A 25,659-nucleotide genomic window follows, 5' to 3' on the forward strand; every position below is an offset into this window, starting at 1 on the left:
GAAGTGGCTCAGAAAATGGATGGATGGATGGAATATCCTTACATTTATTTATTTATTTTTTACTTTGGTCGAGTTGATAATGTGCTGTTTTTGCCAATGAAGGCGCTAAAACGCCAAAAGCTTTTAGATAAGACAAAAACCCAAAACAGCAGAAGAAGAAGATGGAGAAGCAGACGCATGCTTTTGACGTCACGCAGTCGCGCGTGCAAGGCATAGTCCCTGCGACGTGGCGACAGCTCGGATTTCTGTGGTTTTTATTTATCATAATTTAGATTTATCGAACGGAGTAAACGCGTCTGAGAACAAAATGTGGATATTGAGTCCAGTGGAGCACGGAGGTAACAGTTTCTGTCGTTGTGACATGTTAACTAAATTAACTTTAATAAATACGCTAAATTAGCTTTCCTTTTCAGTAGGTGCGCATTTCAGTCAATAAATGTCAGATTATTAACATGAGGGTAGAGTACCACTTTTATATCTTTGCTGTGTGAACCCATGAACTAATGTTAAACTTGTTTTAAAACAGTTTGAGAGAGTCAGGCATTTTGTCATTGTCATACATTTCTGACGCACAGAATATGAGTATACATTTTAAAAGTCATTAAATGGCCTTTTTTTTTTTTTTGGACTCACAGGTGAGATCCACTATCTCCTCTCCAATAAAGAATATGTGGTGGGTCGCAAGAACTGTGACATCCTGCTGTCCAGTGACCAGTCGATCAGCAGAGTTCATGCCCACCTCATTGTTACTGATCAGGTAAGAAAGAGGCATGTTATCTACACTGGTGGTAGTACGACTACGTCGTTGTCAGGTAGAATTGGATCGCTTTAGATGACTGATTACCAACCACTGTGCTGCAAATTGTTGAAATCAGGGATTCAAAATGTTCCAATTTCACATAATTCTTTGGAAAATTATTATTTCTTTCCTACAAATAGTGTAGCTTTGTTTACCTATCTATTCCAGCAATGTAGAGTGACTGGCATATCAATTAATTGCCACTCGATGGCCTGTGTATCCACTAGGGGTGCTTTGATCAGGGTTTTATGCTGCCGATTCCTATACCGATCATCCATGAGTTAGATTTTATTCTGGCATTTAACAAAATACAAATTTTTTTTGTATTCCTAGTTTACCTAAAACTGGAAAAGTTTAGTCTGATTTCATGTCACAGTCAGGGGGAAAAAAGTGTCTTTTTATACACTTAGTGACTGTCTGCTGTTGCTGCTGTGCACGCCTTGGCCTCTTAGAGGCAGTGTGGTGCAGTGCATGCATGGAGCTACTTGTTTACTGTAAGATAACAAAAGTGTAGAAGAAGAAAGTACCTTATAATTACATTTTTTCTTTTTTTTCACAGATTAGGAAGAATATATGCCCATGAGTATTGTTATATAAACTGTCTGAATGTGTTACTACAGCATTTGTGTATATTCAATATTTGAAGGTAAATTCCTCCTGTGATCAAATGCTAATATTAGCTAGACCGTCAATAGGGTTTTCCATTCAGTTTTAAGCTAGCGATTTCTAAAATGATATCTTGCATTTTAATATAAAATTAAGGTAATTATTTTTGTTGTGCGTTTAGTTTTACAGTAAACTCCAACTGGGGTGTCAATAAACATCTTAAAACACGCTCAACTTTGGATTACTTGCCCAGCCTTGCATTACACTGCACACATTCTCTGCAGGCTGCAAAGTACCAGCCGCAGGTGATTGATTTTTGTGATCAGCAAAGAAAGCCATTGATAGATTAGCACCGATCATGTTTTTTCTACGGAAAACAGCCTATCACGTCAGTGGCCGATCGATCGGAGCACCACTAGTATCCACCTGTTGCCATTCATACAACAGAATATAGTGTTCCTCGTTACATTGCGGTTCATCGTTCGCGCCCCTGGTATTGGGGATATTTTTAAGCAATTTTTGAAAAAATAAATTTTTACAGTACATTGGACCCCACTTACTCCTGGTTCGGGACCCCAAGATTCACCTATTTGTGGATTTTTTTTTAAATTAAAAAAATATATATATATCCATCCATCCATCCATCCATTTTCTGAGCCGCTTCTCCTCACTAGGGTCGCGGGCGTGCTGGAGCCTATCCCAGCCATCATCGGGCAGGAGGCGGGGTACACCCTGAACTGGTTGCCAGAATCTCCAATTAAGGCATGTTTTTGAGATATGGGAGGAAACCGGAGTGCCCGGAGAAAACCCACGCAGGCACGGGGAGAACATGCAAACTCCACACAGGCAGGGCCGGGGATTGAACCCTGGTCCTCAGAACTATGAGGCTGACTCTCTAACCAGTCGGCCACCGTGCCGCCTATATATATATATATTTATATATATATATCCATCCTTCCATTCATGTACTTTAACGCTTATCCTCACTAGGGTCACGGGCTGCTGGAGCCTATCCCAGCTATCTTCAGGCGGGAGGCGGGGTACACCCTGAACCAGTCGCCAACCAATCGCAGGGCACATAGAAACAAATAACCTATATATATATATATATATATTCCTTTGTTTTCTTCTTTTTTTTTTCTTTCTGGGGGACTACTGACCCTGAAACCGCTTAATGGCGGTTTATCTCTGCTTATTCATGATTTTGGGGAGGTTGGATGGATGGATAGATTTTTTATTTTTTTTTCCCCAATGCATTTGTCTACATGTTTTGCTATTTGCGGGGGTCCACTGTATACTTACTTCCTGTAATGCAAACACATGTGGGAAAGGAGAGCCGCAGTCACCGGTGCACCTTTCAGCTATTTATTGAATATCGGGAGGACTGTAAAACACTCAAACACAATGAGCACAGGAGCTGCCGTTGGTCACTGCTCTCACCCAGACACTCATAAGCAGACTCACCTACGTCACGTCACTGCACAAGGTTCCACCTCTTAAAGGCACATATCCAACATACAGGCACTACAACACCTACAGTATTTTCTGTACATTTTATGCTTGTTTAGGGCTGCAACTAATGATTATTTTAATAATCAATTAATCTGTTGATTTTTTTTTTCAATTAATAGATGAATCTTTTATAAAAACATTTGAATTTCCATCCCTTTATTCATAAACAGGACATTATTTCAAATTGACAGTTTAGAAAGTGCACAAACATAAATCGATTATGGTTCAGTTACTGGTTTGGTCCATAAATTGTCAAAAAAATGGCAAAAATGTTGACTATAGTGTTCCAAAGTAAAAGCAGATGTTTGCAAATGTCTTATTTTGGTTAAACACAAAGATAATCTAACTTTCTAATCTGCTTTCATGGAGGACTACAAAAATTTGAGACAATTTACTGTTGAGCTGGTGAAAGCAGGATTTGGAAATTTTTAAGGTTAAACAAGGTCTCTAAATGATTACTTGATTATCAAAATATTTCTCGATAAATTTGATAATCGATTAGTTGTCCATTAATTGTTGCAGCTGTGTTTGAAAAGTGTTTTAATAAGTTTAAAAAGTGTGCTTTAATAAGTTTCAATGTGTTTAAAATAGGGCTGTGCACGAATCAGTGGTGATTCAAATTGGTATTTGATTGGGCCTGAAAAAGCGGTCACAAAATCAGAATTTTCAAACTCGAATCACAACGAATCTTAGAATATCAGCATGTTCTGTGTGAGATGGCTTGTGCAGCTTCGCCTTCTTCTGCAAGTGTTTTTTTCTGTGTAATTGATTACTTGTTAAATTCCAGGTGGGGTTGGGCATCGTTTGAATTTGAGCGATTCCGGTTCTTTATTTTGATTCCGGTTCCAAACGATTCTCGATTACAATTCTTTTAGGGGTCTGGGATAAAAACGTTTGCATGAATTAAATAAAGTGTGTCCAAATTATGAACATCCATTTTCTTATCAGCCCTCAGCATAGACTAAATGAACATTTGGGGGTTCTTTATAACCAGTATCAATATCAAACCTATGATCTCAAGGGCAATGTGTGTGGACAAACCCAGCCATCCATCCATCCTTTGTCTGTACCGCTTTATCCTCAAAAGGGTCACGGGCGTGCTGGAGCCTTTCCCTGCTATCTTCAGGCAAGAGGCGGGGTACATCCCGAACTGGTCGCCAGCCAATCACACTGCACATATAAACAAACAACCATTTGCGCACACATTCACACCTATGGGCAATTTGGACTCTTCAATCAACCTACCACGCATGTTTTTGGGATGTAGGAGGAAACCGGAGTGCCCGGAGAAAACCCACGCAGGCACGGGGAGAACATGCAAACTCCACACAGGCTGGGCCAGGGATTGAACCCCGGTTCTCAGAACTGTGAGGCAGATGTGCTAACCAGTCGACCGCCGAAACTAACCCACTTGACTTAATATTCATTAATTAAGGTTTCAGCTCAAAGTTAAATATAGGATTGTTAAAATCATTATTTGGAACTGTTTCATCACGTCAAATGGTTTATACTGTATGTGCAAGTTTTAACTTGCTGTTTCAAGCATATCGCCTTTTATTTTGAAGGGTACGTACCGGAACTCAACATTTTGACACAAAAAGTAACTTCACACGGCACTGGTGATTTTTTTATTTTTTATTTAGTTTTTTTTTTTTAGTTTTTTTTAATGGATGGAACCTATCCATCCATTATCTTAGCTGCTTATCCTTACAAGTGTTGCGGGAGCGCTGGAGCCTATCCCAGCTATCATCGGGCAGGGGATGGAACCAAATGCTATAAAACAATTCTCAATGCCCAACCCTAATTCCAGCCTTTATTCTGATAGGTAGATTTAATCACATGACACCTTCGGTTCAAAGTGCACGGAGTCTGCTAAAAGAGGTGTTAGCTTCTACATTAGTTGCCTACAGCCATCGTCTAACTCCAGTTCTCTCACCATTTCTTCTCGCTGTTTGTGACTTATGCTACGTTCCCACCGGATGCGAAAGATCGCTTCGCCTCGCATCCCTCGCTTGAGTTTGATCACGGGAGTATAAAATACACATTGAATGCGCATTTGCTTCATTCAACTAAACAGTTGCAGATTTCACACGAAGTACATTTCTGAGTAAATTGACATGACATAATTTATTATTTCCGTATAGAGTATATACTTTTTGGGACATTTATGTTTAGTGGTGTACCTTGAAATGTTTCTAAAATAAAATATGTGCCTTGGCTCAGTAAAAGATAGGAAACACTGCCTTAGATTTTCCAGGTATTCTTAAAACTTTGAGTTAATTCAACAGAGAAATCAGTAATTTCTTTAGATGTTAAATTTCATGGTTATGATCTCTTGTGTATTTTTGGCCAAGACTCTGACCCTGAGGGACACCTCCAAGTACGGTACCACCATAAACAGCCAGCCCCTGGCAGAGAACACTGCAGTCACCCTGAAGTCAGGGGACAGCATTACATTTGGGGTCTTTCAATCCAAATTCAGGTACTGAAACAGCACGCACCACATATTTTGCCAACAACAGACATATGCAGTTTGTCAGCTTATTTTATTATGTTAATTTGTTTTTGTAATTTAAAATGTTAATTTACTAAGGATCATGTTAACATGTGTTTTGACAAAAGGGTGTTTTTTCCAAGAGGATTATTTTCACATTATCTTTTAAGGAGAAAAAAAATAATCTATATATATACACACACACACGCAGCGGCTGAAATATGTATTTAACATGTCACCATTTTTCTCACTAAATATATTTCCAAAGGTGCTATTGACATGAAATTTTCGCCAGATGTTGCAGCCCAAGTAATCCATACATACAAAGAAAGTAGAACAAATAAGATCAGTAATTGTGTGTAACAATGTGAAATGACATAGGGAAAAAGTATTGAACACACAAAGGGAGGTGCAAAAAGACATGGAAAGCCAAGATAACACCTAAAATCTATCAATAATCAAACGGCAATCCAGCCCCTTGTCAGTGCAAATGAATATCAGATGGTTCAGTCCTAATTGATGGCCTACAAAAATGTCTCATTGCCAAGGTGTGAGTCAAAACACATCTCATGATGGGTAAGAGTAGAGAGCTGTCTCAAGACCATCACAAAACTAATTTTCACCAAACATAATTATGGCATTAGTTACAGGCGCATATCTAACCTTCTGAATGTTCCAGTGAGCACGGTTGGGGCCATAATACGTATGTGGATAGCCAATCATACCACCATAAATTTGCCTCGATCAGGTGCTCCTCGAAAGATTTCTGATAGAGGAGTGCAAAGAGTAATCAGACGATTTGTCCAAGATCCAAAGACCACCTGTGGAGAGCTTCAAAAAGGTACTGTTGTCAGAAGGAAAACAGTGAGTAATGCACTCCACCGCCATGGCCTGTATGCACGCTCACCACGCAAGACCCCATTGCTGGAAAAAAGCATGGCAAAGCTCGTTTAAAGTTTGCTGAACACCATTTGGACAAGTCACTTAAATACTGGGAGACTATAGTCTGGTCGGGTGAAAGCAAAATTAAACTGTTTGGATGCCATAATGCACACAACGTTTGGAGGAGAAATGGCACTGCACATTCCCCTCTAAAAACAACATACTAACAGTGAAGTTCGGAGGTGGGAACATGATAGTGTGGAGCTGGTTTTCAACAAATGGTAGTGGTAAACTTCACATTATTGAAGGAAGGATGAATGGGCAAAGGTACCGAGACATTCTTGACAAAAATCTGCTGCCATCTACAAGGATGATGAAAATGAAACGAGGGTGGACATTTCATGAGGATAATGATCCAAAACATGCTGCCAAGGAAACTCTCAATTGGTTTCAAAGAACAAAAATACAGCTACTAGAATGGCCCAGCCAATCACCTGACTTGAAGCCAATCGAAAATCTATGGAAAGAACTGAAACTCAAGGTCCATAAAAGAAGCCCACGGAACCTTCAAGATTTGAAGACTGCTTGTGTGGAGGAATGGACCAAAATCACACCAGAGCAATGCATGCAACTAGTTTCTCCATACAGGAGGTGTCTTGAAGCTGTCATTGCAAACAAAGGCTTTTTTACAAAGTATTAAATAAATACCAGTTGGCGTGTTCAATACTTTTTCCCTCTGTCATTTCACATTATTACACATAATTTAATAACTTAACATAAATTGAACTTAACTTTCTTGCTAAGAAAAAAAACCTTTTAAACCAGTTTGGTATTTGGTAAGGAGAAATAAAGCAAATACCAGAAGGGGGAAGACACCGAAAAGCAAAGCTTGTTTTTCAATATGTGATTGTCATTTTATTTTTCTGTAAGAAAAAAAAAAAAGAGAGATCACAACTGGAAGTTATATTTTTGTAGAACATTTATTTGACCATTTTCTCTTTTTCTTGCCTAGTGTGGATCATCTGAAGCCAGTGGTGTGTTCTTCTTGTTTGGACAATGATGGCAAAGCTGCACTCTCTCAGGCTCTGCAGCTTTTTGGAGGAAAGCTGGTGAGCTTGTGGACTCAAGACTGCACTCACCTGGTCATGCCTTCTGTTAAAGTCACCATCAAGGTCAGGACCACGCTTAACTGTATGTGTAACATGCTTCTCGTTACCCATGTGTATGTTTTGAATAATTTACCCCCATTAGACGATTTCTGCTCTGCTGTGTTGCTGTCCCATTGTGAAGCCGGGGTTCTTCACAGAGTTCAACACAGCGGCACAGCAGAAGCTACCCCCTCCGAAAGCTGAGAGGTAAATTGCCACCACAGTGCCCTGTGTTGAATTGTAACCAAACATGAGCTCATATGTACAGCTTATTGATTTCTAAAGATTCATCCCTGACATTGATGAGCCCAGCTTGATTAATGAGGACCTGAACCTGGAGCCAGATCTCAGGCGCAAGTGGCTTTTTGCAGGAACAACCTTCATTTTCCTCACAAGCAAGCAGGTTTGTTTGGATTCAGCTAAAATAATTATGGTCACATTTCATTGGCCCATAATACATTTCCCACATACCTATATATTGGGGAGATTTTGTTATGGGGCAGTAAAACCAAGGTTAAACTTTTTGGCCATGAATCCAGAAGGTATTTTGACGTAATTGCAACACTACTCATCACCAAAAGAAAACCATACCTACAGTGAGTAATGGTGGTGGCAGCTCATGCTTTGGAGCTGTTTCCCTTCAGCTGGAACTGGTCCCTTAGTTGAGGTTTGAGGTGGAGGGAATTATGAACAATTTCAAATACCAGTCAGTGTTGGCACAAATCTTCAGGATTCTGCTAGAAACCAAAAAAATGTCAGGAAAAGCCTACAAGAACAACTTAAATTCATTTGGGGTTAATCAGAGGCACTTTAAATGGTGGCAGGTGTGTGCTGACTCCCATTTGATATGTTTAATTAAACGTTGCACAAATCAGTGAGATCAATGTTAATGTACCTTATTAATACGACACAGGTCTCTGTTAATTATGACTACCGTCGCATTTGTGACTGGTTTATTACGCTGGTGGCAACAGTATGCCTGCCACCATAACATTACTTCATACAGGGTGCTTCTGAGTTTTGCTCAGGCACTGTGTGGCATATGGCCAGTGCACTATCATCTGGTCTGTCACTATCTACATTTTGAGTCATGTGGGTGAAAACTTGGCAAAGTTCGTCAGAGAATTTAAGAATAAAATGGATCATTTACCCCAACAGAGGAGGGTCTTGGAGAAGTCAAATTAAGGAAATATTTGTTTCCTCTCGGGGAGTCTTCATTTTAGTTTGAACACTTCCAAAATTTCTGGTACTAAGGTCATAAATGCACAGCTACTACTGTACTATGTTACATGCTAAAATGCTAGCTGCTGAAGTGAAGTTGCACAAAGGCTGTTCATGACTTTTGTAAATTAACGCCTTATGTTTTTGTTACTTACAAGAAATGCCAAGTTTAAACTGAAATGTATTTATATTTGTGTTAGAATTGCGCCACTTGATGTTTCTCATCAAGAAAATACAGTTTGCTGCTATGCACAAAAAACAAAAACTTGATTATATAAAAAGGAAGGCAATTGGTCGTTCATTATTAATAAATGGTTCATTTTCTCTTTTGTATTCATAACTGCTCTTGAACCAAGCAAAAATATATTTTATCTGAATACTCTATTATTTGATAGATTTTTCAGTAGGATACACAAGTACTAAAATATTCAAAAGCTGCATCCCTTGTTATAGGTCACATTAACTGGAAAAAGTTTTAAATGATTTATCACGTTCTCTTTTCTTAATGTGACAAAAACCTGTCATTTGAACAGGGGTATGTAGACATTTTATAGGCCCCAAAAGATGCCCTCTGTTCCATTGTGAAATGCAACAATGGAGCAGAATAGCAGAAGCAAACATCATTTACCTACCAAACAAGCGCCTGTTCTATAGAAGAAAACTATTTATAGATGAAGTTGCTTGTTTCCCTGAGCTTGATGTTTATCTGCTAAATGTCAGCTGCTCGGCAGCATCAGGCCTGCGATCTTCTGGGAAATTTCTCCGCAAACTTACTCGCCTGTGCAGTGTTCTGAAAGGTGGCAACTCAGGATCCTCTCTCTTTGAGGTGTCAATGGAAATACAGTGGAATCCAAAGAAAGTTGTTCTGGGAAACTGGTCATCCACCAACTTGTTCAGATATGGAAGCAATAACAGTATTTGTTAAAGTAATTTAATTGCAATAAAGTCATTTGATTATAGTAAGTTAGCACCCGTGGCACGGTGAACGACTGGTTAGAGCGTCAGCCTCACAGTTCTGAGGATCGGGGTTCAATCTCCGGCCCCGCCTGTGGGGTGTTTGCATGTTCTCCCGGTGCCTGTGTGGGTTTTCTCCGGGCCCTCCGGTTTCCTCCCACATCCCAAAACATGCATGGTAGGTTAATTGACAACTCTAAATTGCCCGTAGGTGTGCATGTGAGTGCGAATGGTTGTTTGTTTATATGTGCCCTGCGATTGGCTGGCAACCAATTCAGGGTGTACCCCGCCTCCTCCCCGATGATAGCTGGGATAGGCTCCAGCACGACCGTGACTCTAGTAAGGAGAAGCGGCTCAGAAAATGGATGGATGGATGGAAGTTAGCACCCATTATTTCTGTCATGTTGTAATGTTGAATTGACCAAAACGTGTCAGTGGCCGGGCGGCACGGTGGCCGACTGGTTAGAGCGTCAGCCTCACAGTTCTGAGGACCCGGGTTCAATCCCCGGCCCCGCCTGTGTGGAGTTTGCATGTTCTCCCCGTGCCTGCGTGGGTTTTCTCCGGCCACTCCGGTTTCCTCCCACATCCCAAAAACATGCATTAATTGGAGACTCTAAAGTGCCCGTAGGCATGACTGTGAGTGCGAATGGTTGATTGTTTCGATGTGCCCTGCGATTGGCTGGCAACCAGTTCAGGGTGTACCCCGCCTCCTGCCCGATGGCAGCTGGGATAGGCTCCAGCACACCCGCGACCCTAGTGAGGAGAAGCGGCTCAGAAAATGGATGGATGGGTGTCAGTGGCCAATCCTTGAATGCCCACTAGAGGTCACTGATGTTTAACTTTTATCTAAAATGCTAGAGAATCGTTGAAGATACTCAGTATACAGTACACAAGTATATACAATAAATGAATAAGTCATATAAATAGACACATTGCTCCATCTTGTGATCGGATCGGTTCTCGATAGTTTTAAACTTGGTGATCGGCCCCAAAAATGTTGATCGTGTAAAAGCCTACTTAATATAGTAACATTTTAAATGTTGAACAATTTAACACCATAAAATGAGCCATCAAATTGCATGCCTCAGCTAGTGCACGTCTGTTGTCAAAGCCTCTCTAACTCTCTCATGTTCTTTTCTCATGTAAAGTTGTATAGGTGAGGCAAGTCGCCTGCGGTAAAATATTTGTGCCTTGGAAGCCTGTACCATGTTTCTAACATGTTAATAAATCACTGCTTTTGCAATGTGTAAATGTGTTTTAGCAATGGTCAGCGCCATTGACTCCATGATTGCTTTCCACGAGGCTCTTGTCATATGAGAAACAATGGTGAAAATTATTCCACGCATATTGTCAGTTTTTAGTGGAAATCAAAGTTCCTAGTTACTTTTTTGACAAATAGTTGCTGGAGGCGTCATAGAAGTTGCTAAGTTGGCAACACTGACTTTTGTAAACTACCTGCTCTATGTTGGCAGCCATGTTGTTAGTGTAAGCAGTGCACATCAGTGGGGTGGGGGTGCGCTTTAAACTACGGAAGCTGTTGAAATATATATATTTTTAAAAATCATCCAATAAAATAGATTAATCACCCAGCCCTAGTTACACATAGTGTACTTTATCACTGCTATTGTCTCCTGTATTAACTATGCAGCGGTGTAACTCTCTGACATCTTTGTTGTTTTCAGCTCAAGCGTCTTGGTGCAGCAGTGAGTTTCGGAGGTGGCACGAGCCGACTCCTGGAGGAGGGCTCCCTCCCCCGTGACCTCCTGGAGTCCCCACAGAGCTGCTTGGTGGATTTTACTGCTGGCAACTCCCAACCTTCCCTTCCAGCTTCAACCACAGAGTGGCATAATTCTGTGAGAAACATTGTTCAAAGGTTTGTAGGAACCCCACAAGGCAACAGTTCATCTTGTTGTCATTTGTGAATATTTAAGAGCCTTTTGTCACTTCCTGTGAGACAGGAAAGGCTTTCGAGTCATCACAGAGTGTGAAATTGGATTGGCTGCCATGTACACCTCACGTGACATATACTGCAACCCTTCCAGTCTAATTAAAGCCACAGGTAGCAGAGAATATGTTGCATATTGGGAGAACGTATTTCCTGAAGTTCCTATTTTTAATACATCTCACCTTTTCTTTTGGATTTAAGTGACAAAGACGACGTCAAGAATTCCCAGCGCATCTCTCTCCCAACATGTAGTGGTGGATGAAACCGTTTTACCTGCAGCATCGCAAAACATCACAGCGTACGCAGTCAACACAGAGACGTCACACATGTACAAGCACACCCAGTCATCTGCTCAAACTGTCCAGGCTTTGCCCTCTGATTTATTCCAGTTCCATTTCCTCATTTATCAGTACAGAGCGGTGCACGGTAAGCGGGATTACAGCGGTGGGAGAGACTCAGGAGAGAAGGCAGAATCAAAAGACCGCTCTTACTAATGGCCCTAAAGCCGCAACCCAGAAGATGAACACTCAATGCATTGTGGCAGATTCACCTCGCTCGTCGTTCAGCACAACAGAAAGCACACATTCCAAGAGGAAGAAACCTGAGTCCAAAGTGGCAGGTAAATGGAGTGTGTTGATGATAATGCAGCATTTGAGAAAAGTAGGAAATTGGAGATATTGCAGTTCACGCTTATGAGGTCCAAATGCAAGTCATTCCCAAAGGAAGCAAAGCATTGATGATGTTGATTGATTTTGTTTAGCAATATGTTGACATGCCATTTTCCATGCAGAACAGGTTGTCTGGAACAGTGGTTCTCAAACTTTTCACACCAAGTACCACTTCAAAAAAATAGGTAGTGTTCATCAAAAATGGCAGCGGTTTTATTCCTAAAAAGTATATTTAATATTATTCTAAGACAATGTTAGTTGATGCCAAGTTTTAACAATAACATTGCACTTAAAAAAAAAAATATATATATATATATATATATATATATATGCACACACACAGTGGGTACGGAAAGTATTCAGACACCCTTAAATTTTTCAGTCTTTGTTTTATTGCAGCCATTTGCTAAAATCATTTGTTCATTTTTCCCTCATTAATGTTCACACAGCACCCCATATTGACATAAAAAAATGGAATTGTTCAAATTCTTGCAGATTTATTAAAAAAGAAAAACTGAAATATCACACAGCCATAAGCATTCAGACCATTTCCTCAGCATTTAGTAGAAGCACCCCTTTGAACTAATACAGCCATGAGTCTTTTGGGGAATGATGCATCAAGTTTTCACACCTGGATTTTGGGATCCTCTGCCATTCCTCCTTGCAGATCATCTCCAATTCTGTCAGGTTGGATGGTGAACGTTGGTGAACAGCCATTTTCAGGTTTTCCAGAGATGCTCAATTGGGTTTAAGTCAGGGCTCTGGCTGGGCCATTCAAAAACAGTCACAGAGTTCTTTTGAAGCCACTCCTTCGGTATTTTAGCTGTGTGCTTAGTGTGTCCTGAGCACTGGAGAATGTTTTCGTCCAGGATATCCCTGTACTTGGCCGCATTCATCTTTCCTTCGATTGCAACAAGTCATCATGTCCCTGCAACTGAAAAACACACCCACAGCATGATGCTGCCACCACCATGCTTCACTGTTGGACTGTATTGGACAGGTGATGAGCAGTGCCTGCTTTTCTCCACACATACTGCTTAGAATTAAGGCCAAAAAGTGGTCTCATCAGACCAGAGAATCTTATTTCTCCCCATCTTGGAGTCCTTCAGGTGTTTTTTAGCAAGCTCCATGCAGGGTTTCATGTGTCTTGCACTGGGGAAAGTCTTCCATCGGGCCACTGCCATAAAGCCCCGACTGGTGGAGGGCTGCAGTGATGGTTGACTTTCTGGAACTTTCTCCCATCTCCTGACTACATCTCTGGAGCTCGGCCACAGTTATGTTTGGGTTCTTCTTTACCTCTCTCACCAAGGCTCTTCTCCCCCGATTGCTCAGTTTGGCCGGACGGCCAGCTCTAGGAAGGGTTCTGGTCGTCCCAAATGTCTTCCATTTAAGGATTATGGAGGCCACTGTGCTCTTAGGAACCTTAAGTGCATCAGAATAATTTTTTTTTTTAACCTTGGCCAGATCTGTGCCTTGCCACAATTCTGTCTCTGAGCTCTTCAAGCAGTTCCTTTGACCTCATAATTCTCACTTGCTCTGACATGCACTGCTGAGCTGTAAGGTCTTATATAGACAGGGGTGTGGCTTTCTTAATCAAGTCCAATCAGTATAATCAAACACAGCTGGACTCCAATGAAGGTGTAGAACCATCTCAAGGAGGATCAGAGGAAATGCACAGCACCAGAGTTCAACATGAGTGTCACAGCAAAGGGTCTGAATACTTATGGCTGTGTGATATTTCAGTTTTTCTTTTTTGATAAATCTGCAAAAATTTCAACAATTCTGTTTTTTTTTTTTCTCCCCTGTCAATATGGTGTACTGTGTGTACATTAATGAGGAATAACAATGAACTTAAATGATTTTAGCAAATGGCTGCAATATAACAAAGAGTGAAAAATTTAAGGGGGTCTGAATACTTTCCGTACCCACTGTAATAATAACAACAATACTGATGTAAAAGCAAAAATTAGGGCAGGCCTTATTTTTCATGATTTCAGAGGCATAAAAAAATTGTTTAACGTGATAGTTTTGGGGGAAATGTGTGGTGTCTATGGGGTGATGAGTCCACATTCCAAATTGTTTTGGGAAATTATGGCCATCGCATCCCCCGGGCCAAAATGGAAAAGGACCATCCGGATTCTTATCAGCACAAAGTTAAAAAAAAAACAGCATCAGTGATGGTATGGGGGTGTGTTCGTGCCCATGGCATGGGTAACTTGCATATGTGAAGGCACCATTAATGCTGAAAGAGACATACAGGTTTTGGAGCAACATATGCTGCCATTCAAGCAATGTCTTTTTCAGGGAATTCCCTGCTCATTTCAGCAAGACAAATGCCAAGCCACATTCTGCACATATTATAACAGAATGGCTTCATAGAGTGTGAGTACTAAACTGCCAGCAGTCCAGACCTGTCTCCCATTCAAAATGTGTGGCACAAAATATTACAATGGAGATCCCGGACTGTTGAGCAACTGAAGTTGTACATCAAGCAAGAATGGGAAATAATTCCACCTACAAAGCTTCAACAATTATTGTCCAGAATTCCCAAACTCTTATTGAGTGTAGTTAAAAGGAAAGGTGATGTAACACAGTGGTAAACATGCCCCTATCCCAACTTTCTCAGCTGTCTTACAGGCATCAAATTCAAAATGAGAGAATATCTATCCATCCATTTTCTGAGCCGCTTCTCCTCACTAGGGTTGCGGGCGTGCTGGAGCCAATCCCATCATCGGGCAGGAGGCAGGGTACACCCTGAACTGGTTGCCAGCCAATCGCAGGGCGCATACAAACAAACAACCATTCGCACTCACATTCACACCTACGGGTAATTTAGAGTTGTCAATTCACCTATGAGAGAATATTTGCTTTAAAAAAATAAATAAATAACGTTCATCAGTTTGAACATTTAGTATCTTGTCTTTGTAGTGTATTCAATTGAATATAGGTTGAAAAGGATTTGCAAATCATTGTATTGTTTTTATTTACGTTTTACACAAGGGTTTGTATGTGTGCCCTGCAAATGGCTGCATCTTGTATACCCTGCCTCTCGGTCAAAGTCAGCAAGGATAGGGTCCAGCTCACTCGCAACCCTGAAAGCGGTATGGGCAATGGATGAAGTGGATCAGTGCCTCTAATCTCTTTCAGTGCATCTAATATGTGACGTCAGACTATTACTGCATGGTAAAATGAAGGCAGATCAACTTGGCCGAATTCCAATTTTAAGTGGCATTTAAGTGCTCTTTTACTCACCCGTTTTTATTGAATGCATTATTAGCATATTGAGTTTGTGGCATATTAGCCACTTTCCACTACCAAAGGGTTACTTGTAGTAAAATCTTAGACCGAAACTACTGGACCCAGCTGTGATGAAGAGGCTAAAATATTGAATAATACAGGACAAAGATAAATGACATCACAAAGGGAAATAACAAAACACAAAAATGCCAATTAAACAAAGATAACACCAGAGATGGGGGAAAAGGCCAAATAGGAATCACTGAAGCTAAATAAAATGAAAAAGGCTGTGTTAATGAAAAAAATGATGTTCTTTTAAGCCAATATTCTTGCACTTTCAGGCCAGGACGTTAACATAGCAACTTTTCAGCCTCCTTTGGTCAAGTCCACTGGTGGTAAGAAGACATTCGAACCGAAGAAATTTCCTCAGAAACAACATATCTCTCCACAAGCTTCCCCACAGAAACAAGCAAGAATGACCAGCTTTTTTAAACCAGTCAACAAGAAAAGGTAACCATGAGAGCCTGTGTTTTCTATGTGTATGCTCTTCTTTGATCACCTGTGTTTTGGAATCTATGACTAAAATCCACAAGATGCCGCGTATAATACATTGTAGTTATCAACTTACTTTTTTATTTATTTATTTTTAGATACATACATGCAAATCAGTCACCTTTCGGCGAAATTTGACATTTTGAACTCAAAATAGGCCATTTACGTGAATCGTATCGATCCGATGAGTTTTTCGCCGTCGCTGACGTCATAGGCTGTTTCGTACTTCTTGAACACTGGCAGCTAGAGCCATTCCACACATCCACCATCCACACACAAATGTCATTGTGAATATTACTCTGCGGCGGACTAATATGGGAGTGCATTGGCCTGAGGTTCTGCCTGTCACAGAAGTTGAGGAGACCAGAAAAAACACTTCCGCTGCTTCTGCTGTTAAGAAGTAACAGCACTTTTACTCCGTTACAATGATCTAAATGTCGCTCGCTACTTTTATTGATCAATTATTGCTTATTTATCAAGTATTTCGTGTGCAAGACTTCGACTTGCGCATTGGGCGCTGTTTGCGCTAATCCAATTTAAGCGCTAGTGACGTTTAAGTCTAGTTCACCAATCAAACGACACATGAAAGTCACATGACCTCACACAATGTCTTCTATTGGACTTCCCGGGCATAGGTATTAACACTAGATAAGCCAGCCCAGCCCGGCTGATTGTCATGCCTACGTGGTGGCCATGTTGGGAAGGTCATCGTTACCATGAAGGCAACGGTGCGCTACTCTTGTTTACATTTAGATGAACAAAAACAACAGCTTTCATGTATTTTAGTATTTGTCTGGCACTGTCTGCCCAAATGTGCATATATCAGCTCATTTATAACTTTAGAAACACTGCAGTAAATTGCAGATGTTTTGACACACACACACACACACACTGCAACATCAGAATTTGCACATTCACATTTTATTTTGTAATTTTTTTTAATTGATGTTCATGCTGTGGTTGAAAAAAATCTGAAGTTGCTCACTATTTACTCAGTACTTGAGTAATTATTTCACTGTGTACTTTTTACCCTTAAGTAAGGGTAAGGACTACTTTTACTTGAGTCACATTATTGTCAAGTAACAGTACTCTTACTTGAGTACAATATTTGGCTACTCTACCCACCTCTGGAGCGGACATCCTCTAATGCTACTCTTTCAGCAACATTTTTGCTCATCAGATTAGCCAGTGTCGTATTTGTTGCACTGGTCTTTTATATTTTCGCATTGAGGTGCTGCGGGTCGTGGCCCTGGTTGTGGTTCCAGTGGAACCGTGAAGCACACGTAACATCGGCAACAAGAGTTGATCCGCTTCTACATTTTGTATTAATTAGGAACTAATTATCTAATTAGTTTACGGATGTTAATATTAAATGTATTAAGCGACGGAGCGACGTTAGGGATTATGTCACAACACAGAATGAACTAACTTCAAATTCAGAAATGAACAATAAAAACAGAAAAATATTGTACTTAATAATTTCCTAGAGGATGCATTTGGGATTAGCCTTTGAAATTGGTAATAGTGAATAAGGAAGTGAAACTGACAGATTTTAGACAGTTATTTTCCAGAATGAGAGTGCTTAAAGAGGATGATGCTATTCATGTGGCACAGCTTCAAGCAGGCATCAGTTGCAGTTGGAGATGGGACTGGCTCAAGTTGGAGGCCAAAACAAAAAAGGATAAAAATGAGGCAAATTTAATCTTTAATTTAATCTTAAATTTGTACATCAACATGTGCTTGAGCGGTGTAAATATGTTTTTCTGCGTAAAGATGATTTTAGTTAGGACATTGGACTCCAAATTGTACATTTGAGCCATTTGACTTTTGAGGTTCCACTATTGAAATTATTTTTATTGTTTTTGCAAAATTGAAACAACTCTCTTTTGCATTTGCCTTTTTCTTCAAGGCCTTTGGACGAGGAGCTCTCTGTCGTCATGTCAGAACCAAAGTGTCCTGTACTTGAGTCTGACATCATCGTTCAGGCGGCAGACACCTTTGTGGCATCTGTAGACGCTCCCTCATGTTCAGACAAAGCCCCCGGGGCCCCTTCCCAGATGCCGATGGACTCCGAAAATGATCTTTTCATCAGTCGGGCGGCGGCTTCGTCCCACATGAAACGAAAGAGGAAGGAACTGGAAGAAGAAATAGATATGGTCGAACTGGAGTCTATAATGTCTGAGGATATGGACTGCTTGGACGAGTCTTTTTCAGTCAGCGAATCCCCACAAGCGCGAGCCAATTGTTCTGAACGGATGTCAAAAAATGAAGAGGCTTTGAGTAAGAAGCAACGAGTAGCCTGTGAAAATGATGAAGACACCAGGAGCCAAAGGTCACCAGTAGAAGAGCTGTTTCCATATCAGCGCCACCAAAGTGACCACAAAGTTATCCCCCCAACGACTGAGAAACTTCACCCATCAGCAGAGAGAATGAGTAGCAAAGTTTCATCTGGCAGCACAAGTCAGCATGTTGAAACTAACAGAGAGTCCTCCACAGAGGTGAGGATGAGATCTCCAGCCAAAATATTATTTTTTCATCTTTTCAGTTGAATATTCACTTGCATCTTCCAGTTACAATTCATTGAATGCTCCTGTGTATTCTCTTAGGAGTTAGGCCACTTCAAAGGAGATGATGTTCAGCCCCAAGAAGCGACTGCGGTTCACCTCATGAAACCTGTTGACATGAAACAGGAGACCCAAGTAAGTTTTGTCGGGCGGGCTAGTATGTGCTTTACATAGTTAGATCCAGAAATATTTGGACAGTGACATCATGATTTTCCTTTCTACACCACTACATTGGATTTGAAATAAACCAATCAAGATATCATTGAATTGTAGACTTTCATCGTTAAAAAGGTTTCACAAAAATTTGGCATTCACCATTTTGGAATTACAGTACAGCCATTTTGCACCTCTGTACAAGGGGCTGAAAAGTATTTGGATAATGTATGAATAGTTGTTCGTAGAGCAATCATTTTTAATACTTGGGAGAAAATCCATTAATTCAAGTCTGATTCAAGGGATTCAATCACCAAATTCTGATTCCATACCCTCCCCTGGGTTCACTTGAAAGCACACATTAAAAACTGTGTAGTTAGAGAAAAAGTATTGATTTAATATGGGATTTTAGATTATTTCATTCATTCCTTATTACTTTATTTGCTTCTTTTTGTTATTCTACCTTTTTTTATACAGATAGATTGGAACCTCTGCATTGCACACAGTCCGTTACACAACGATGTTCAATCTCTTGATTTGTTTGAATTTAGAATCAAGAATGGAAGTACAAATAATGTGTTCCTGCAAGATCCAAACTGTCACAATCACCAAACCTTTAATTATTGATAATGTAGGCAACATTTAAACATTTGTAACAGTCATAGAAGTATAAAAGGATTTTACTTTGCCCTATAGAAGAAATACAACAAAACCCTAACCCTTAAACCCAAACTACTATGCACCAATTTGTACTTTCTAGTAATCACTGCAATGTTTTACTCACCATGCTCCATTGTTCAACAGTCATCACTCACTTCCTTCCCCCAATCATGCTGTGGAAGTCACGAGGAGACTTGCAACCAGTTTTATGGCTTCAGATGATATTAACCAGGTTTCCTGTGTCTTGTGAAAACAAACCGGCTGGTTGAGATTCAGGAAGCAGGAATGCAAAGGTTTATCAGTTCTTGGGGGTTGCCGTTGACAACCGTGCCATAGGGTATAGTCGCTACATACGTATACATGGCCTTAAGGGAACTGGAGAGTGGTGGTTAATGACTTCATACAGTGTAAAAAGAAGTTAACAGAAGTAATCAAACTCATTTCATTACAGTTGATTTAAAACATTATGTAATCAAATAAAAGAAAAAAATAAATGTACCTTTATATTTAAAATTATTTTGTATTATTTAAAATAAGTCAATTAACATATTTTTAAAAAACTAATATGTGCTTTTTAATTAAACAGTTTAAAGAAAAATAGATACATTAATGCAACAAATATTACAGGAATCGTGATATTGTAAATGCTGTATGGGCAGGATTAAAGAACAGAGCGGGCTGTACATGTTATGCAAGCCATACATTGCCCACTCTTTTTTTTTTTTTTTTTTTTTAGTCACTGTAATGTAAAAATGTTTCCTGTTGCTTCAGCCAACTTCACTTTTATCACATATGAACTCAAATTGCCCTCGAAGCTCGGTATAATGTCTGGCTAATGTTGTGTAATAAGGCTATAAGCTCCCATTTGTGTCGTAAACGGAATGTAGCCATTCGCTGGGTACATCATGTCTTATTTTCTGTTTGTCCACAGATTCAGATCAGTCAAGAAGGCACCTTGTAGAAGCTCTTGCATCTAAACCAGGGTGTTTGTGTGTTGTTGCAGAACACAAAACTGGATGAAGACCTCCCTAAAAAGCTGATTTTGGTGGAATTTAGATCCCTCACGGTGAACTTGCTCCACAAAACTAAACCACAGCAGATGCACACCAACGGCTTTGTGAAGAACTTTAAACGTTTTTGCAAGGTCAGAACACATTGACACTTGCAAAACATATATTTTTCATTATTTTCAGTAAACAGCTACTTAGGAATGGAAACATCCTTTTCCCTTGATGTGTGCATGCGACAGATGCGAGTGCCCGCGACAGAGAACTCTGCACACATCATCGGGGGGGCTGACCTGCTGGCTCACAACCGTGGCAAGAACTCCGAACTTGATGAATGGCTGAAAGATGCAGAGGAGGTTAGATTCCCCTGCGCTCTGTTCGTCATTCCAGAACTTCCAATCATGGTGTGCATTTTTTTTTAGGACGAGCGGCAGAGCAGACTGGAGGAGAGTGAAGGAGATAACCTGTTTAGGTAATGAAACGGATGGATTTTAACGCGTAAACCTTTTTTTTTAAAGCAGACAGCTTGCTTGCCTAGTGGCTGTCCTAGTTCAACAGCCTCACAGTTCTGAGGTTTGGGATTTAAACCTCTGCTCTGGCCTTCCTGTGTGTAGTCTGCATGTTTTGTACGTGCTTGCTTGGGCTTTCTCTTCTTCTTATATCCCAAAAACATTCATGTTAGATTCATGGAAGGCTCTAAATCAGGTGTGTTAAACTCCGTTTTGTCCCTAGCCACATTGTAGTTATGGTTTCCCTCAGAGGGCCATTATGACTGTGGAACCAAATAAATGTAGAATCACCTCATCATATCGTTGCATATAAAGTAGAACCTGGGGATTTCTGATTCGGTTTTTGAGATTTTTTTCGCTAATATTTTGTCCCAGTCTTCATACATCTGCTTGATTTTCACCGTCAAAATGGTCAAAACGCCTGCCCGTATCACTCCGAACTTATTTTAAAATGCTTGCCATTTCTCAACGTTATTGAAAGTGAAGACAATTTGAAATTTTGGTCCATAAGAAGACGAAGTAGATGCCCATGATTTGCTTACATGGGCCACATGAAATGATATTGTGGGCTGGATCTGGCCCCCAGGCCTTGAGTTTGACACAGGTGCTCCAAATTGTCCGTAAAAAAATAAAACAAAGATGATTCTGATAAGTGTGTATATCTATAACTATATGTGCCTTGCAATTGCCTGCAACCAGTCCAGGGTGTATCTTGCCGACAGTCAGCTGGGATAGATTCCAGCTCAAACAAATAAATAATGACAAGCAATGTAGAACATGAATGAATTAACCTATTGAAGGCCCAATGTGCAACAGTTTGACCTTAAAAGATCACCTTCAGAATAGACTGGCTTAGTTGAAATAAAATTTGAAACCCTGATTTAATGCATGTTTTCCCGCTAAATTTTGGTCAACCTTCAAATTTTACAAACTTTAAAGTGTTCCACTTTGTAACTTTTGCTATATTGCGTATGGCTACTTAAAAGTGCTCGTACTTCATTCCCATGTGCTTTCTCTTGTACCTGTCGGTGTTGTCAGTTTACAGCAAACGCTTCAGCCTGCACATCCTCAGTTCTAATCATGGACTCATCCTAATCAACATAATTAAGGGGAATTATGGGTTCTTTCGTCTCAGTGGTCTCCAAGGTAACGGGTGATGTAAGATGGTGTGTTTTCTTTGACAAAGCACAAAAAGAGATTGAGATTGATTTTGTGTGTGTGTGTGTGTGTATGTTGAGGCTAAACTGTTTTATCACTGAGTCATACTCAGTCAGTCATGCAGAGCAGGGGAATAGACTATGCCGCTAAGACAACAGCCCAGTGCATTTCGGTAGCTTGAAACAAGCAAGTGTCCAGACGTGCTTTATTGGAAGGCTGTTTGCTTAAAGCTGTGCAAACACTTTCATCTTTTATGGCACTTCTTCTGGGCTGTTTTTTTGTTTGTTCAAAATGCCTTCCAGCACATTGAAGGATGAGCCGTGAGGAATGTTAAAAGCCCATCTCGAGGGAGTGATGACATCAACTGTTTGATGTGTGTTTGTTTGTGTCTTTAGGTACAACCCCACCAAATTAACCAAGAAGAGATGAAGAAGCAAGAATGGTCAGATCATCTCCAGTGATAATAAAAATGTACGTTGGTATAGCTACCATGTTTGTTAACCACTAAAATTAGTCCACTTTACACTGACCTAACGACACCACCGACTGCAAATATTGTAAAGGTTTCAAACACGTTCTGAGGTTTTTCACTCAATTATTTTTATTTGTCAATGATAAAAAATGACAGACAAAACATTTCATAGTCTGGAGTTGTACAAGAAAGCATTAAAAGTTTACGTGCCAAGAGCAGCTTTTCTTTTTCGTGTGCAGTTAAGACCAAATGATTTCCCTACTTTAGCTCACTCAAGCAGATGAGAGGCGATGGAGTCTCGTGTTGTGTTCAATGTTCTCCACCAGAAATGGGTGTATTAATTGGTTATACATTTGGACGATTCTGTGTACTTGATGTTGATGAATTTTGTCTTGAAAATTTTTCGGCAAAATGAAGTGCACTACTTAACTTGAATCAGCAGTCGCTGTTGATTCACTCTCACTGAAGTCTAAAGAATAACAACATGGTGTTGGCAATGGGAGGCTGAGCTACATCCACCCTGTGGCAACCTATTTCAGCTCAGTATAACACTGGTATGGAAACAGTAATTCAGAACATTCACAACCCTTCAAAAATAGTTGGTACAGCTTAATTGATGGTTAATACCTGAAGCTTTTCAGGTAAGTAGTCTTCCTGACAAAACACATTGATAAACCTAAGCGGGTGAAAAGGACACATTTACACTAAACAGTCACAATCTTTGGTACAACTGAATGAATGACGGTAATGAGCAAATACATGATCTGTTCGTCAAAACTGAGCATTATCATATTTTTAAAGGCTGAGGTTTTGATACCGTGCTAGTATTTGATCTCATTAGTTGTACCTTATTTTGTGGCCAGTGTTTGTGTGTCCATCAGATGTCAAAAACAAAAAACTGCAGGAATACATTACTGATCACCAGATTTATAGGATTACTAAAGATTATGTAACTGTTGTAACTTTTTAATGTATTACCCCAAACATGACTAACATATTAAAAGGGGCTCAATATGACCCGGCATAATTAATAAACCATGAGTTGTAGGCCTATGTCGATAGTATGTTGTGAAGATGGCATCAATGCAAAATAGATGGCTATGTCACTGCTCACCATAGCCTTTTTAACGCCTATTTTCATGGCAAGCTTTAGCTGCATGTAGCTTTAAGATTAAGAGTAGCACTTGAATAACTGAGCAGTACTAACGCCATACAACCTGTTCTGTGTGAAAAGTGCCCTGAGATTGCATTAAAGTTACAATACATGGATATGTCATTTTCAATTTGTTGCCTAATTTGTTAAATTTGGAGGTAAAAAAAATATATATATTTTTTTTTTACTTGCATTGAGAAGCTTTAACGTGAAAAACTAGTTAGTAATGCTGTTGTTTGTAAATGAGGTTTAGGTCTACACTGAAAATAATACAAATATTAATCATACAAGAATAAAGTAATGAGACTCAGCATTTTACTAGATTATATAAGGAAGGAAGTTGTCATTTTAGGAGAATGAAGTTATAATATTATGAGTGTTCATGTGGGAATATTTAAATTTCACTCATCAAAATCCCATCTTTATTCTGGTAATATTAAAAAGAAATTTCTGAAAATGATGACTATTCTCTATATCTATTATGAGATTAGGACTCAATTCTTGTGATATTCCGTTTATGAAGATTTTCTAATATGTTTTGACCATAGTTTGACATAGTACAAAATGATTCAAACCCCCAGTATTGTTTAAAATAACCAGTTATTGACATGTCAAAAAAAATTTAAATGGCGACTCAGTTGTTAGAAGCTATTAGAAACATAACACTACATAAGTACATTGAATGAAAAATGGTTTGCACAGAAATGCTGTCAGTTGCACACCAGTTAAAAAAAGAGTTCAGAAATGAATTCAGATGTTCAAGTTAAACTAATGAAGAATTATCTACAAAAAAGATGGTTAGAGTCATCTGTAACATTACAATATTAGTTTCGTGTTGTTTACTTCAGAAATAAAATTGAGACCACAGCCTGGTCTAAATGTTTCTCTTTCAGTACTCTTGAGTACATTCTACTTTTTGAGACCCTTTCCTCTCCTCGTAGCTTGATATGACAGAAAGTGTTAGATGGATTCAAAGATGTAACAAGGAAAAAAACCCTGATGAAAGTACGATCTCCTTCAGTTGTGAGCTTCCAAAAAGAATTTTTCATATTGAAAATGTTGGCACATCGTAGCTTAGACTCCTAGAAATTCAAACGTCTGTTGTTTAGGAAAAAAATCGTTCTAAAATGCCTTAGCGTGGATGAAAGAACAATGTAGTGATGATTATGAAGATATACAGTAGAGAAAATTTAGTTTACCTACTGACAAAGAGATGACTGGTCGATAATTTTAATGGAAGGTGTTGTAAGGATTAGGCAAATTTTTGAACAGGGAGGGACAGAATATCAAAAAGAAAATCACAAAACAAAAGATTGAAATTATTTTGCAATTCACTGAGGGAAATACAGCGGCTGAAATAAATATTTAATGTAACCATTAAATATATTTCCAAAGGTGTTATTGACATGAAAATTTCACCAGATGTTGGGAACAACTCAAGTAATACATAGATACAAAGAAACTAGAACAAATAAGCTCAGAAATTAAATTGTGTGTAATAATGTGAAATGGCACAGGGAAAAAGTATTGAACACGCCAACTGGTATTTATCTAATACTTTGTATAACAGCCTTTGTTTGCAATGACAGCTTCAAGATGCCTCCTATAAGGAGAAACTAGTTGCAAGCATTGTTCTGGTGTGATTTTGGCCCATTCCTCCACACAAGCAGTCTTCAATTCTTTTGCTCTCATCCGACCAGACTATATTCTCCCAGTATTTAACTGGCTTGTCCAAATGTTCAGCAAACTTTAAACGAGCTTTGCCATGCTTTTTTTTTCCAGCAATGGGGTCTTGCATGGTGAGCGTGCATACAGGCCATGGAGGCGGAGTACATTACTCACTGTTTTCCTTCTGACAACAGTACCTGCTAATTCCAGGTCTTTTTGAAGCTCTCCACAGGTGGTCTTGGCTCTTGGAGAACTCTTCTGATTATTCTTTGTACTCCTCTGTCAGAAATCTTGCGA

The 25,659-nt window shown here is 39.7% G+C and overlaps 1 protein-coding gene across 4 annotated transcripts; it reads left to right on the forward strand.

The window, feature by feature from the left end:
• Positions 1 to 154: 154 nt before the first annotated feature.
• On the forward strand, positions 155 to 23,824 carry nbn (nibrin). Of its 4 annotated transcripts, none has more exons than XM_061776731.1 (17): positions 158 to 338; positions 636 to 756; positions 5,265 to 5,399; positions 7,306 to 7,465; positions 7,545 to 7,648; positions 7,727 to 7,844; positions 11,299 to 11,489; positions 11,575 to 11,675; positions 11,763 to 11,859; positions 11,972 to 12,180; positions 15,808 to 15,976; positions 17,928 to 18,516; positions 18,625 to 18,717; positions 20,399 to 20,539; positions 20,645 to 20,758; positions 20,825 to 20,874; positions 22,465 to 23,824. In XM_061776731.1, exons 1-17 carry the CDS (start codon positions 308 to 310, stop codon positions 22,496 to 22,498), a joined length of 2,457 nt encoding a protein of 818 aa, XP_061632715.1. In that variant the 5' UTR covers positions 158 to 307; the 3' UTR covers positions 22,499 to 23,824. The 4 variants fall into 4 exon arrangements, with proteins under 4 accessions (XP_061632716.1, XP_061632715.1, XP_061632713.1 ...); XM_061776729.1 differs by having other exon boundaries at positions 159 to 338; positions 11,763 to 11,889; XM_061776730.1 differs by having other exon boundaries at positions 160 to 338; positions 636 to 757; positions 5,272 to 5,399; positions 11,763 to 11,889.
• The last annotated feature ends 1,835 nt before the right edge of the window (positions 23,825 to 25,659 follow it).

This window comes from Phyllopteryx taeniolatus, chromosome 6 (assembly GCF_024500385.1).
Source record: "Phyllopteryx taeniolatus isolate TA_2022b chromosome 6, UOR_Ptae_1.2, whole genome shotgun sequence".
NCBI lineage: Eukaryota > Metazoa > Chordata > Actinopteri > Syngnathiformes > Syngnathidae > Phyllopteryx > Phyllopteryx taeniolatus.